A 15,517-nucleotide genomic window follows, 5' to 3' on the forward strand; every position below is an offset into this window, starting at 1 on the left:
TATGGAAGGCTATTGACTGGGGAGGGAATTACTCAAGAGATGAAACCAATGGCGCAGAGAAACCTACAGATGAGGAATTTAAAGTCCATTTCGAGCGAATTCTGAATCCCCAGGAAGACACTGATAGGTTAGATCCTAACATACAAGTGACGGATGCTACGATTCCCATTTTGGATGATGTAATAACTGCCGAAGAAGTGCAATGTCAATTAAAGGAAATGAAACCTAGTAAGTCCTGCGGCCCTGACGGGATTTGTCCTGGCGTTTTGAGTTTTCTCCCTATTCACTGGTATTTAGCACTTGTTACTTTGTTTAATAATGTATTCTTTTCTTGTGTGTATCCTGCCTCCTGGGCTAGAGCAAAGATGTGTATGATTTTTAAGAAAGGAGACAGTAATGATACTAATCATTACAGAGGTATCAGTATTATTAATTGTATAACAAAGCTGTACGACATGATACTGTGTGAAAGGCTGAGTCGCTGGTTCGTGCCATACAGGGAACAGGCCGGAGCGCAAAGGAAACGGAGTTGTCTCGAACATACTGTGACGCTTCATCTACTCACAGATACGGCATGGCGTAGAAAACACACTTTATTCGGGACCTTTGTGGACTTTTCTAAGGCATATGACTTAGTGAGCAGGCAAAAGTTATTTCAAGTTTTAAAAAGGATGGGATGTGGTTTAGTGATGTTGGGAGCGTTGATGAGCATGTATCAGGTAACTGAGAGTATTATCGGGAGTGCTATTGTTGTTGCCACACTGGGTTTGAGGCAAGGCTCCCCAACTTCTTGTCTGCTTTTTATTATATACATTAATGACCTGATTAAATCACTGAAGGAAAACTGTCCGAATGATGGATTTTTGGAATGGTTACACTGCCTGGTATTAATGGACGATACTGTACTACTAGCCACTACCCGGGATAGTATGTTAAAAAAGGTGAAACTTTTGCAAGACTACTGCAACCAATATAATATAAAAATTAGTGCCGACAAAACTAAGTTTTTCGTCATTAATGGCTCAGAGACAGACCGACAACCATTGCGTGTGAACACTCTGGCGATCAATCACTGTCAACAATATACTTACCTGGGTTCAGTGTTTACCAGCGACGGGTCGGTGTCGTCGGCGGTCAAGCTTTACACCAAAGCCAAGATGGGTCATGCTTTAAAGTATGTCTCCTTTGTTGATAAGAACAACGACATTCCTTTCACGGTGAAGCGACGGGTGCTTGACGCGGCTTTGATGTCATCTTTATTTTACGGTTGTGAGTCGTGGCTGAGCGCGGACTTAAAGCCTATCACAAAAGTTTACAACTGGGTAATCAAACAGATGCTAGGCGTGCGTAAAAACACCGCCAGTGATATATGCTACGCCGAGGCAGGCTACCCGTTGCTTCCTGACTTGATGAGGCACAAACAACACAAATTCCTTTTTAATATGTGGAAAGAGCGTAATAGCATGATTGATGACCCGTTACATTTCGCAATGGTAACTACAATTCAGAGCAACAGCCCGGTTGGAAAACTAGTCGGTGAGTTTATTACCACGCCCGCACCTGATTGGGACACACTCATGGTAAATTTACATAGTAAAATCAACAGAACACAATCCACTAGGTATAACACGTATAAAGACTTAAATCCCTTACTAGAAGTACACGAAATAAACAAACATAAACATACAGTTAAAGAACACTATCGCAAGGCATTTACGCAATTCCGGGTGTCTGGCCATAACCTGTGCATCGAGACCGGCCGATGGAACAGGCGCGGGCGAGGGAGACTCCCGCCCGAGGACAGGCTGTGTGGCTGTGGCCTCGTTCCGACAGAGCGTCACGTGGCCCAACACTGCCCACTCTCCCAGGGTGTCAGGGACTGCTACCAATTCAATAACTTGGAACAAGTTTCTTTCAGAAAAAATACAGTAGTCGGGTGTAGTGTAAAATAATATTTGATCTACTTGAAATATATAGGTAAAATAGCTGTTGAATATACACTTTTATGTTACCAGTTTAACGTAGCTTAGTTTCGTGGTGTATTTTTTCATTTTTTGGTATAATTCTTCCTAGCTTTCGCATGTTTTAGTATTCTTCTGTCGAATAACTGTGTGTTTTATGCTTTTCTTTAATGTCTCTAGTACTTGTGTTTTAACGTTCCAATGTCGTGTATGCTCGATTCAAATTTGAGTTTTAGTATCCTTAATTCTTTTGTTTTAGACTTTATTATGTGCTATTGTTTTAACGTTCCAATGTCGTGTATGCTCGATTCAAATTTGAGTTTTAGTATCCTTAGTTCTTTTGTTTTAAATTTTATTGTGTGCTATTGTTTTAACGTTTCAATGTCGTGTATGCTCGATTCAAATTTGAGTTTTAGTATTCTTAGTTCTTTTGTTTTTAAATTTTTGTGTGTGTAATTACTTATATTTTGGACTGCAATGTTTTCCTATATTTTTAATGTTCATTCACTTTGTGGTCAATAAACTATCTATCTTTCTCTATCTATGTGTGTGTGTGTGTGTGTGTGTGTGTGTGTGTGTGTGTGTGTGTGTGTGTGTGTGTGTGTGTGTGTGTGTGTTTGTTCGCGCGCGCTTGGTGTGCTCATGTTAACTGATAGGTAGGTAGGTTGGTAGGGGAGGTAATAAACCCAACAACAATAATAATAATAATAATAATAATAATAATAATAATAATAATAATAATAATAATAATAATAATAGTAGTAGTAGTAGTAGTAGTAGTTCTAGTAGTAGTAGTAGTAGTAGTAGTAGTAGTAGTAGTAGTAGTAGTAGTAATAATAATAATAATAATAATAATAATAATAATAATAATAATAATAATAATAATAATAATAATAATAATAATAATAAACACTAACACTATAGTAACACAGCCCCCTCCTCTCCCTCCTCCAGAAGCGGCCCGGGGTCCTGCCTGGCCCGGAACGCACCACGCCCGGCCGCGGCCCACTCCCACGCCACTACCCACTACACCCCCTCCCACGCCACTACCCACTACACCCCCTCCCACGCCACTACCTACTACACCCCCTCCCACGCCACTACCCACTACACCCCCTCCCACGCCACTACCCACTACACCCCCTCCCACGCTACTACCCACTACACCCCAATCCACCCCAGAAGCCACTACATGCCCGCCCATTCTAGTGGAGGTGGCAGAGATGACGGCAGTTTTGACCGTGGTAATCGGGGACATGTACCACACACTACAGCGTCTCGAAGCGGATCAAAGTAAGTGTGTGTGTGTGTGTGTGTGTGTGTGTGTGTGTGTGTGTGTGTGTGTGTGTGTGTGTGTGTGTGCTCATGTTAACTGATAGGTAGGTAGGTTGGTAGGGGAGGTAATAAACCCAACAATAATAATAATAATAATAATAATAATAATAATAATAATAATAATAATAATAATAATAATAATAATAATAATAATAATAAACACTAACACTATAGTAACACAGCCCCCTCCTCTCCCTCCTCCAGAAGCGGCCCGGGGTCCTGCCTGGCCCGGAACGCACCACGTCCGGCCGCATTCTCAGTGAGTCCGGAACAGCCCGACCTCCACGAGAAATGGACCAATCACAGCGCGCGCTGAGCCAGGCCACGCACTGCCCGCTGGTGACGTCATTGCTTAGACTCTATATACACAGTTGTATCACATATACGCCCCGTGATTGTCTCCATGTATCTCCCTTAAGGACAATAAACAGCCATTGAATATAATGAAAGAGTTTCCCTTCCCTTCCCTTCCCTTCCCTTCCCTCCCCTCCCCTCCCCTTCCCTTCCCAAGACTTCCCTTCCCTCCCATTCCCTCCCTCCCTTTCCCTTCCCTTCCCAAGACTTCCATTCCCTTCCCTTCCCTTCCAAATACTTCCCGTCCCTTCCCTTCCATTTTCAAGACTTCCCTTCCTCATATTTTCTCTCATAATCATGATCTCCTCCTCATCCTCCTACTCCTCCTCCTGGTCATCTCCCACAACAAGTGTCTCGCTGGTTGGCGGAGCGGAGCCTGGCTGGGCCGTGATTGGTTGGAGGCGGCGAGCAACCAGAAGCGAGCCAATCACAGCAAGCGAGGCGACTGACAGGGGAGGGAGGCTGCTGATTGGCTGTTGGCGGGACGGGAGAGAGAGTTACATAGATTTACATAGAAAATCAGACCACACAGACCCCATGGTCCAGACTAGGTGGTCTGTCCTTAAACCTAAGTGATTCTACATTAATCAGATGGCTCCAAAACGCTGCATTTCAACTCTAGTTAATATTAAGTTGAAGGAAGTGACGGTCGAGCTTGTTTTTGAAGGAGTCAATCGTGTTACACTGGACCACTGACGGTCGGAGCTTATTCCATTCTCGCACTACAACGTTGGTGAAGAAAAATTTGGTGGTCTGAATTTATTAGTCTACATTTGAGTTTTACGCCATTGTTCATCGTACGCAAAGTGTCATCGATCATAAACAATGTTGATTTGTCTACATTCGTGAAACCATTAAGTATTTTAAAACATTCGATCAGTTTTCCTCGGAAGGCGACGTTTCTCAAGAGAGAACATGTTAAGGGTGGAAAGCCTTTCTTCGTAAGATTTGTTGCGCAAGGAAGGGATCATTTTTGTTGCCCGACTCTGAACACCTTCTAATTTAGCAATGTCCTTTGCATGGTGGGGAGACCAAAACTGTATCGCATATTCCAAGTGGGGTCTGACTAAACTATTGTAGAATGGAAGTATTACATTTTTATTCTTGAATAAAAAGTTTCATTTAATGAAGCCCAACATTCTGTTCGCTTTATTTGCTGCATCGATACATTGCTGTGAGAATTTGAGGTTTGACGCGATTTTGACCCCCAAGTCCTTAGCGCATATAACGCTTTTGAGTTGGACGCCGCGCATTTCGCAATCGAACTTCTTATTCCTTGTTCCAACTTGAAGGACCTGGCACTTGTCTACGTTAAAGGGTATCTCCCATCTATCAGACCAAGCTGAAATTTTGTGCAAATCCTCTTGGAGGCTTTGCCTGTCTTCGTCAGTGTGAACCGAGTTAGCAATCTTTGTGTCGTCTGCAAATTTACTAATGCGATTATTGAGTCCAACATCCACATCGTTGATGTATGTAAATAATGTAGAGCACTGGGCCAAGAACCGAGCCCTGAGGGACGCCACTAGTGACCGGCGCCCACTCTGAGTTAAATCCGTCAATCACCACTCTTTATTGTCTGTTGCTCAACCAATTCGCAATCCATTGGTGTACTTGACCGTCAATACTTATTTGCTTTAATTTATAAAGTAATTTATGATGTGGGACTTTATCAAACGCTTTCTGAAAATCAAGATATATATATATATATATATATATATATATATATATATATATATATATATATATATATATATATATATATATATATCTATATATATAGATATATATATATATATATATATATATATATATATATATATATATATAGATAGAGAGATAGATGGATGGAAAGATAGATAGATAGATAGATGAATAGATATAGATAGACAAATAGATAGACAGATAGGTAGATAGATATAGATAGATAAATAGATAAATAGATATATATATATATATATATATATATATATATATATATATATATATATATATATATATATATATATATATATATATATATATATATATATATATATAGATATAGATATATAGATATAGATATAGATAGATAGATAGATAGATAGATAGATAGATAGATAGATAGATAGAGGAGAGATTTACATAGATTTACATAGAAAATCAGACCACACAGACCCCATGGTCCAGACTAGGTGGTCTGTCCTTAAACCTAAGTGATTCTACATTAATCAGATGGCTCCAAAACGATGCATTTCAACTCTAGTTGATATTAAGTTGAAGGAAGTGACGGTCGAGCTTGTTTTTGAAGGAGTCAATCTTGTTACACTGGACCACTGACGGTGGGAGCTTATTCCATTCTCGCACTACAACGTTAGTGAAGAAAAATTTGGTGCAGTCTGAATTTACTTGTCTACATTTGAGTTTTACGCCATTGTTCCTCGTACGCAAAGTGTCATCGATCATAAACAATGTTGATCTGTCTACACTCGTGAAACCATTAAGTATTTTAAAACATTCGATCAGTTTTCCTCGGAGGAGACGTTTCTCAAGAGAGAACATGTTAAGGGTGGAAAGCCTTTCTTCTTAAGATTTGTTGCGCAAGGAAGGGATCATTTTTGTTGCCCGATGCTGAACACCTTCTAATTTAGCAATGTCCTTTGCATGGCAGGGAGACCAAAACTGTACCGCATATTCCAAGTGGGGTCTGGCTAAACTATAGTAGAGTGGAAGTATTACATCTTTATTCCTGAATAAAAAGTTTCTTTTAATGAAGCCCAACATTCTGTTCGCTTTATTTGCTGCATCGATGCATTGCTGTGAGAATTTGAGGTTTGACGCGATTTTGACCCCCAAGTCCTTTTATTCCTTGTTCCAACTTGAAGGACCTGGCACTTGTCTACGTTAAAGGGCATCTCCCATCTATCTGACCAAGTTGAAATTTTGTGCAAATCCTCTTGGAGGCTTTGCCTGTCTTCGTCAGTGTGAACGAGTTACCAATCTTTGTGTCGTCTGCAGATTTACTAATGCGATTATTGAGTCCAACATCCACATCGTTGATGTAAATAATGAAGAGCACTGGGCCAAGAACCGAGCCCTGAGGGACGCCACTAGTGATCGGCGCCCACTCTGAGTTAAATCCGTCAATCACCACTCTTTGTTGTCTGTTGCTCAACCAATTCGCGATCCATTGGTGTACATGACCGTCAGTACCTATGTGCTTTAATTTGTTAAGTAATTTATGATGTGGGACTTTATCAAAGGCTTTCTGGAAATCAAGATAGACTACGTCCAGTGATTTGGTTACGTCATATACCGTGAAGAGGTCGTTATAAAAGGTTAATAGGTTTGATAAGCAGGATCTTTTGTTACGGAAGCCGTGTTGTGTGTCCCCAATTAATGAGTGGCTTTCAAAGTAACTCATAATTTTGTCTCTAATTACCTCCGCTACGAAAAATAACAGGAAGGACAGACTGGCCCCGCTAAAACAAAACAAAAAAATAACAGGCCCCAAAGACTGACTCCGCTACACGAGGCAGGAAGACCTCGGTGAGTCCGGCACAACAACAGTGTGTGTGTGTGTGTGTGTGTGTGTGTGTGTGTGTGTTACGTTGCTGCCTATTGCGCCGGTAGGCATCTTCCTGGTGGGGCCTGATGGTCGGCCCAAGGCTTCTTCCAGCTCGGGCCTGATGGTTGGCCCAGCCCGTTCTGGCGCAGGCGAGTGTTTAAAGTGGCGCCATCTTGCACTGGCTCATGCTGCCCCCCCGGAACTCGTTCTTGATTCGCTTGGACGGCTTCCTCTAGAGTCCGGGTTGATGGGTGGTCTTCAGGACAGCATGTGTGTAGTTTTAAGCCACTCGGCGGTGACTGAAAAATCCGAGGTGGTAGCGTGAGGATTCGAACCCGCGTCGTCCATCACGCGGTGAATGTGGGCCCAGTACGCTACCAGTTCAGCCACCGCCTGTGTGTGTGTGTGCGTGTGTGTGTGTGTGTGTCAAGCGCGCCGCCCCGAGGAGAAAACAGCATCAGCAGGAAAACAGCCTCGGCGCCACTGTCAAGACACGGAGGGACAGACAGATGACACCCCGCCGCTGAAGTGGAAGACAGACAGACCAACAGACCAACAGACAAATTACAACAGAAAAACAAAAGAAAATACCGCGGAACTAAGAAACACAGAAATCAGAGCAGAAAATAATACAAAATGACTTATGATACTCACGGCGGACCGGATACACAGACGAGAGAAGGAGGAGGAGGAGGAGGAGGAGGGACGGGCAGCTCTGTCCATGTGATATAAAGGTTCTGATTCATCATGAAAAGACGCAGGGTTTCCGACCTCCTCCTCCAACTACTATTACTCTCTCTCTCTCTCTCTCTCTCTCTCTCTCTCTCTCTCTCTCTCTCTCTCTCTCTCTCTCTCTCTCTCTCTCTCTCTCTCTCTCTCTCTCTCTCTCTCTCTCTCTCTCTCTTACAGGAGTTATCTTCTACTATTTATTCCACTCTTAGTAAGTCTTTTTTTTCATCTCTGGTGATCAAGCCATCTCCACCACTCCACAACCATTTCTCTCCCTAAAAACATGTAGCCAACCCCTCTCAGTAACTGGTGCCTGACCTGTTGCATTTTCTCCATTTACTGGTTAGTATACCTCTAACAATGACATGCATGATTGTGTAACACTGTTGGTTGACATCGAGTAATATAGAGACTATTATTTGCGCACGGGTAATTTTTTCTCCTTAATTCCTGCCCCAATACTTCCTTCCGTTTTCTCGTAGTGAGTTTTGATCACATCGATCTGAGACGCTCTACATAGAAGGCTGTACATGCTTCTACATTAAAAGTAAGACCAGGGTCAATATATAATTAACATTATACAGAGGAAGTGTGAGGGATCAAGGCGGGTGTGGAACATTTCATCTCAGCTTCTACGGAGTAAAGACAAGGAACTGCTGGTGTTTTTGTTCAATGAAAATCTGTACATACATCCCTTGTGCATATACTGCACCAGTTGAATAACTTAAACCATATGATATGTGGAAGAAATAAGGCAGACAAACTCATATACTCCGACGATCTGGGAGCGAGAAAGCCAATGTTTTGAGTGGAATTGCTCACTGGCTAAGCTCCGCCCACCCCTACCCCCCATGCTTCACTTCACAGTGAAGAGTGGCGCCCGCTGAGGGCCACTCCATGTATTATTCCTCCAAGGTTCACACAATACTTGATTTTGAGGAGACTCCCAGCTGTCTCTGAGCTACTCTATTGAAGCATCATATTTGTCCTTGCTACCAATACCTTTCCCTCAAGCTCCAGATCGCTGTGTTTTTTCCCGGCTCATTGCCCCCTGCACTGCCTCGCTGCCACGTCACCTCACTGGTGTGCAGGCTAAGACGAGACCTTCGTTGGATATGTTCATCTTCCTTTGTTTTTAATAATGATAAGGAAGTGCATGAAGGAGGCAGTGCCGCCTCTCAAGGTTAAAGCGTCAATGCGTCATGCCTTGTAATGCAACCCTAGACTAACTTAATCCTTGAATGCACAACAAAGCCGCTTTTGTGCACAGGGTCGTTACGCGGGAAGAGAGAGAGAGAGAGAGAGAGAGAGAGAGAGAGAGAGAGAGAGAGAGAGAGAGAGAGAGAGAGAGAGAGAGAGAGAGAGAGTGAGAGAGAGAGAGAGAGAGAGACAGAGAGAGAGAGAGAGATTCACAGTTACCCTAAAAAAAAAAAAAAGTAATTAAAAGAGAACGGAAGCGAATAACAGAGAGAGAGAGAGAGAGAGAGAGAGAGAGAGAGAGAGAGAGAGAGAGAGAGAGAGAGAGAGAGAGAGAGAGAGAACGGATGAACAGACTCAGATCAACCGTAGACTATAACAAAAAGCAATGTCTACGTGCAGCACTAAAATTACAGTTCTCTCAGCAAAGGACAAGCTGGGGGCGCACACACACACACACACACACACACACACACACACACACATAACAAAATACGCAATAAGGACACTATAAATATCTAAACCTTACGTATATAAATTGTCATAAAACACTTTACAATACTTATCAAAACACTTCCCCGTTCATTTCCCAGACAGTTCTGTTGTTGTTGTTTATGTTATGTTATTGTTCTTGTTTTCCTTGCTCTTGTTGCTTCAATGTGTGTGTGTGTGTGTGTGTGTGTGTGTGTGTGTGTGTGTGTGTGTGTGTGTGTGTGTGTTTCCATGCTACGATTGACCTGACCCGTGTTGGCAGGAGAGTTGGAAAAAATTAAAATTCTTTTAATAAAAAAATAAAACATTTTCCTTTAATTATTTTGCATTACAATGATTATTTCTTTCGATTTTCCAATGATACTGTCTTCGAAGAAAATTTGCTAAAGTAATATATATATATATATATATATATATATATATATATATATATATATATATATATATATATATATATATATATATATATATATTTTTTTTTTTTTTTTTTTTTACGTCGTAGCCTATTGCGCCAGTAGGCTTCTTCCCGGTGGATCCTGATGGTCGGTCCAAGGCTTCTTCCCGGTGGGGCCTGTTGGTCGGCCCAGCCCATTCTGGCGCAGGCGAGTGTTTATAATAGCGCCATCTTGCACTGGCTCATGCTGCACTACCGGAGCTCATCTTTAATCCTAGAATCTAGAGTCCGAGTTGATAAGTGGTCTTCTGGACAGCATGTGGGTAGTTTTAAGCCACTCGACGGTGGCTGAAAAATCCCAACTTGGTGGCACCGGTCCGGGATTGAACTTGCGTCCTCCTGAACGCGGGGCCGTCTTGCTATCCATTCAGCCACCGCCTACCCAAATATATGTATCTATCTATCTATCTATCTATCTATCTATATATATATATATATATATATATATATATATATATATATATATATATATATATATATATATAATATATATATATATATATATATATATATATATATATATATATATATATATATATATATATATATATATATATATATATATATATATATATATATATATATATATATATATATATATATATATATATATATATATATATATATATATATATATATATATATATATATATATATATATATTTTTTTACGTTGACCTATTGCGCCAGTAGGCTTCTTCCCGGTGGGGCCTGATGGTCGGCACAAGGCTTCTTCCAGGTGGGTCCTGATGGTCGGCCCAGCCCGTTGTGGCGCAGGCAAGTGTTTATAGTGGCGCCATCTTGCATTGACTCATGCTGTCCCCCGGAGCTCATCTTTGATCCTACAATCTAGAGTCCGGGTTGATAGGTGGTCTTTTGGACAGCATGTGGGTAGCCTTAGGCCAATCGGCGGTGACTGAAAAATCCCAGCTTGGTGGCACCAGGATTGAACTCGCGTCCTCCTGAACGCAGTGCTCATACCAGCCGCCGCCCCAAATATATATATATATATATATATATATATATATATATATATATATATATATATATATATATATATATATATATATATATATATATATATATATATATATATATATATATATATATATATATATATATATATATATATATATATATATATATATATATATATATATATATATATATATATATATATATATATATATATATATATATATATATATATATATATATATATATATATATATATATATATATATATATATATATATATATATATATATATATATATATATATATATATATATATATATATATATATATATATATATTGAGGGTGTATATATATAAGGAGTCTTTCTCTAATGCATATCTCATTGAATGTGATAGCTCGTTGAGCATTGATTATTTTTCTTAAGATATTCTCCTTATATCTTCTGAAATTCTTATACTCTTTCTTAATCGGCTGTATGACTTCGTCGAAGCTAGTCATGTTCGCTAGATCGCGATTTCGGGTCCTAGACCCTTCCTCAGTAGCGAGGTCTTTCCTTGGGAAGGATACCGGAGAGAATGGCTTGTGTGTGTGTGTGTGTGTGTGTGTGTGTGTGTGTGTGTGTGTGTGTGTGTGTGTGTGTGTGTGGGGGGGGGGGGGGAATATTGGGAGATTGCTCCCTCTTGCACGAGGGAGCACGGGCCTTTGCCAAAGGCGGCCCGTAGCAGGGAGCCGACAGACCGACTCTATCGGTGATCGAAATCTAGCCGACCAAGTCGGTCCGTCGACGAGGACTGGCGTGTCTCTGGCTGTGTGGGGAGCGGGGGTGGATTTATACCGCTGTGTTGGTCCTCCCACTGCGCGTCCTGGTCTTTAATTGGCTGACAGGTGTTACTACGGACTGCGCGGGGGTACTCGTCAAACTTGTTCTTCGTGCACTTGGTAGGGCTTGTAGATCTTCTGCTTGCACGTTTAATGTCGGGTTTGTTGTTTTGATGTAGAGTGCCTCTAGGATGGGGAGGCGTCTTGTGTCAGGACATGTTGTCAGGATCTCCGTGTTGTTTTCCAGCATTTCTCTTGTGATGTTGATTCTAAGCTGCTCCTTCAGGTGTTTCTTGGGTGCTCCTGACGCGAGGTGGAATGTCAGTCGTCGCGAGAGTCTTGTTGTCGTCATGCCAACATAGGTGGAGGGAAGGACTTCACAGTTTCCTTGGTTGCACGTGAACCTATATATGACATGCGACTTTTGTAGGCTCTCTATCTCTTTTGAGGGGTTGTTTTTCAGAAGGAGATGGCTGGTTTTCTTGGTCTTGTAGTATATGACCAGCTTTACTTGTTTGTTGGGGTCGGATGGCTTGACGTTTCTTCTTACTAGTCTATTTGTGTGATGACCCTCTCATCTTCTTTGTAGGCGGTAGAGAATGTCGCTTTGTAAGAAATGCTGATGTCTTCTTTCTTCTCCTCTTTCTGCTTCTTGCTGTGCCAGCCGTCTATGATCTTCTTCGTCAGGCGGCTGATGTCCTTTTCGCTGAAGCCGTTGTTTATCAGAACTTGAGTTGAGCGCTCTATTTCTTGATGGACTTGCTTCCACGTACTGCAGTGTGTGAGCGCTCTTCTGATATAGGCGCAGATGGTGGAATCCTTGTACTTCGTGGGGCACTCACTTCGTCCGTTTAAGCAAAATCCTGGGTTCGTTGGTTTGGTGTAGACGCTGGTGGTAAATCTTCCGTCTTCTTGTTGGACGAGGACGTCTAGAAAAGGCATGGCTCCGTCTTCGCTGTTTTCCATGGTGAATTTCAGTCCGGAGGTTTCTTGGAGGTGGAGTCTAAGGCGTTCTGCTTCGGTGGCATCCTTTGTCTTGATGAATATATCGTCAATATACCGGCAGTATATATCTGGCTTTTCTATTATCTTGAAAACTTCCTCCTCGATGCAGCCCATGAAAAAATTTGCCAAGAGTACACCAAGAGGAGAACCCATGGCTACGCCATGAGCATATGTTTTCCAAGATACACTCAGAAGTTAGGTGTACGTTAAAAGCTACGAAGGTTGAAATGATGTCAAAACAACACAAACAGGCCGTCCCGGTGAATTTCAAAGAGGGTGACACAGTCATGATTAAGCAAGCGGAAAGGAGTTCGAAACTGGGGGCTAAATTTGTGGGTCCTTACCGAGTTGTTCGGAATGTCAGGGGAAATCGGTTCGAGGTTCTCGAGTTGAATAGTGGAGTCAGTCTAGAAGTTCACAGTGATTGTCTGAAAGTAATTCCCTCACCTTTGGACCTTGATATTGGTACTTCCCCCTCAGAGTCAAATGTTCAACAAGATAATCCCAACACCCATAGCTATAACTTGAGACCACGGGTTTAAATACTTCATTCCCACCACTTTCAGATCATGATGTTGCGTTTTCTGACCATCTTGTTGTCCCTCGGCTCTCTGCTTGCATCAACACCCATCCACCTGAAGCCTGGTGCCCTCACGGCACACATAGGAGAGGTCTTCCTCATAGAAGATGTGCTCCTCGTACAATATCCATATACTTCCTTGACCAACGTCACGGACACAATCAAGATAGTCTCAGAAAAAAACTACTCGGCATGGCAGACGCCATACGGGCTACCAAGACTAGGGAATCAAAGGCACCTTCTAGTACCAACTCTCTGACTCTTTTTCAACTACTGGAGGATAGGATTCTGTTCTTACGGGGAAAAGTTGATGAGGTAAACATGGATTATAGTTTTCACTCAGTTCACTCTCGGGTAAAGAGGGGGTTGCTCAACATCGTGGGGTCCGCCTCAAAGTTCCTTTTCGGTACGGCAACCGACGAGGACGTTCGCGATTTGCGGGACCACTACGCTCATGTTTTTTCCTTTGCTGCTCGAAATCGCAGGGTGATCAACGCCAATTGTAGAAAACTTGCGCACTTGCATACTAACATTGAGGAACTGCTAGAGCAGACAAATAAGATGGTAGAGGTTATCAACATAGTTGTCAAACAGATCGACCAGGTGAATCAGTTTCTCCTCCTAGATCAGGCCTTGCATGTATTGGAAAACGTCATTAACTCCGTCGCAACGGCAAATCAGCAGGTTATTAGCAACATGGTTGATGCAGCGCACGGTAGAGTCACACCTGCCTTGTTCCCTCTACACGATTTGAAAACGACTGTCCAGATCGGGTATCAAAATTATAGCCTAACGCCTTTATTCACCCCGGACATGAGTCAATATTTTTACCCCTTGATTGAGTCCAGCCTCACCCCTGATGCCATAATCATTCATGTTCCATTTCAGACGGCGGACGTGTTTGAGGCACACGAAATTGTCCCGTTCCCTTTTTCAGCAAAGGACAGTGTGTTAGCCCTGGACACGTCCCCGTCTCTTGTTCTAATCGCGAAGGATTTCGCTCTGTATTCAACGGGCAGCTACTCACTCTTGCAGTATTGCAAGGAGACGGCCTTCGGGCGATTCTATTGCTCTGCGTCTCTCTTTGCCTTCCTTCCAGTTCGGGGTGGGGTATGCGAGATCGCCCTCACCCGCGTGAACGCGTCTGACGCTCTTTCCCTGTGCCCCTACAAGCAGCTAACACCAACGCCTGTTTTCCATAAGAACTTTCAGGGTCTGCATTATTTGTATTTCAGTCATTCTATGTATCAGTCATCTGCCCGGAGGGTACCACTTATCAACGGGTTACTGGTCACTATGCCATAGCGGAAGCATGCTATATCCGCTCCACTAACATAACAACGTACCCGTCCCGGATCCGTCTGGTTTTCACGGCCAATATTTCCCATCGAGTGTTTCCTCTACGGTCTCTCGATGACATTCATTTCTCCAGCATCTCGTATGTGACTAATTCCCTTAATTCATTGTCTTTCGCGAACAAAACAGAGTTTGCGGAAACCCTGGAGGAAACGCTGCCTGATTATTTGCATCTCCCCTACCTGTACCCTGGATTTTTTGTACCAATGTTTCTGATGTTCGTCAGTCTCGTCGTCATGTGCTACCTTATTAGGAGAAACTCTGTCCTGCACGATTATTTGGTTGTGCAGACACGGCGACTGGATGCAGGGAGGCCACTGGCAAGGTAGTTTTTCCTTTTCTCAGACAAGTCAGGGGACAGAAACCTGGCTGCTCCTATACTTAACATTGTACTGTGTTTACATAAGAACATAAGAACATAAGAACGCAGGAGTCTGCAAGAGGCCGGTAGGCCTGTACGAGGCAGCTCCTTTGACCCTAAGCTCCCGTGTATCTAACTCCACCTAATATCGCTGTCCATGAATTTATCTAGTCTATTTTTGAATGTGACAATTATATTGGCACTCACCACATGACTGCTAAGCCTATTCCACTCATCCACCACCCTGTTAGTAAACCAATTTTTGCCTATGTCCCTGTTGAATCTGAATTTATCCAGTTTAAACCCGTTACTTCGTGTCCTACCCGGTTCTCTTACCAACAAAACCTTATGA

General features: G+C 42.3%; 1 protein-coding gene across 2 annotated transcripts in view; it reads left to right on the top strand.

The window, feature by feature from the left end:
- LOC126996722 (uncharacterized) overlaps positions 1-3,739 on the top strand; it is a 28,577-nt gene extending 24,838 nt beyond the window's left edge. The window contains exons 3-4 of one of the 2 annotated variants that reach the window (XM_050857468.1): positions 2,916-3,254; positions 3,501-3,739. In XM_050857468.1, coding sequence (XP_050713425.1) covers positions 2,916-3,254; positions 3,501-3,559 — 398 coding nt within the window. In that variant the 3' untranslated portion in view covers positions 3,560-3,739. The remainder of the gene's footprint in view (positions 1-2,915; positions 3,255-3,500) is intronic. The other variant, XM_050857469.1, reaches the window with a different exon arrangement.
- The last annotated feature ends 11,778 nt before the right edge of the window (positions 3,740-15,517 follow it).

Source organism: Eriocheir sinensis, chromosome 11 (genome assembly GCF_024679095.1).
Source record: "Eriocheir sinensis breed Jianghai 21 chromosome 11, ASM2467909v1, whole genome shotgun sequence".
Classification (NCBI taxonomy): Eukaryota; Metazoa; Arthropoda; class Malacostraca; order Decapoda; family Varunidae; genus Eriocheir; species Eriocheir sinensis.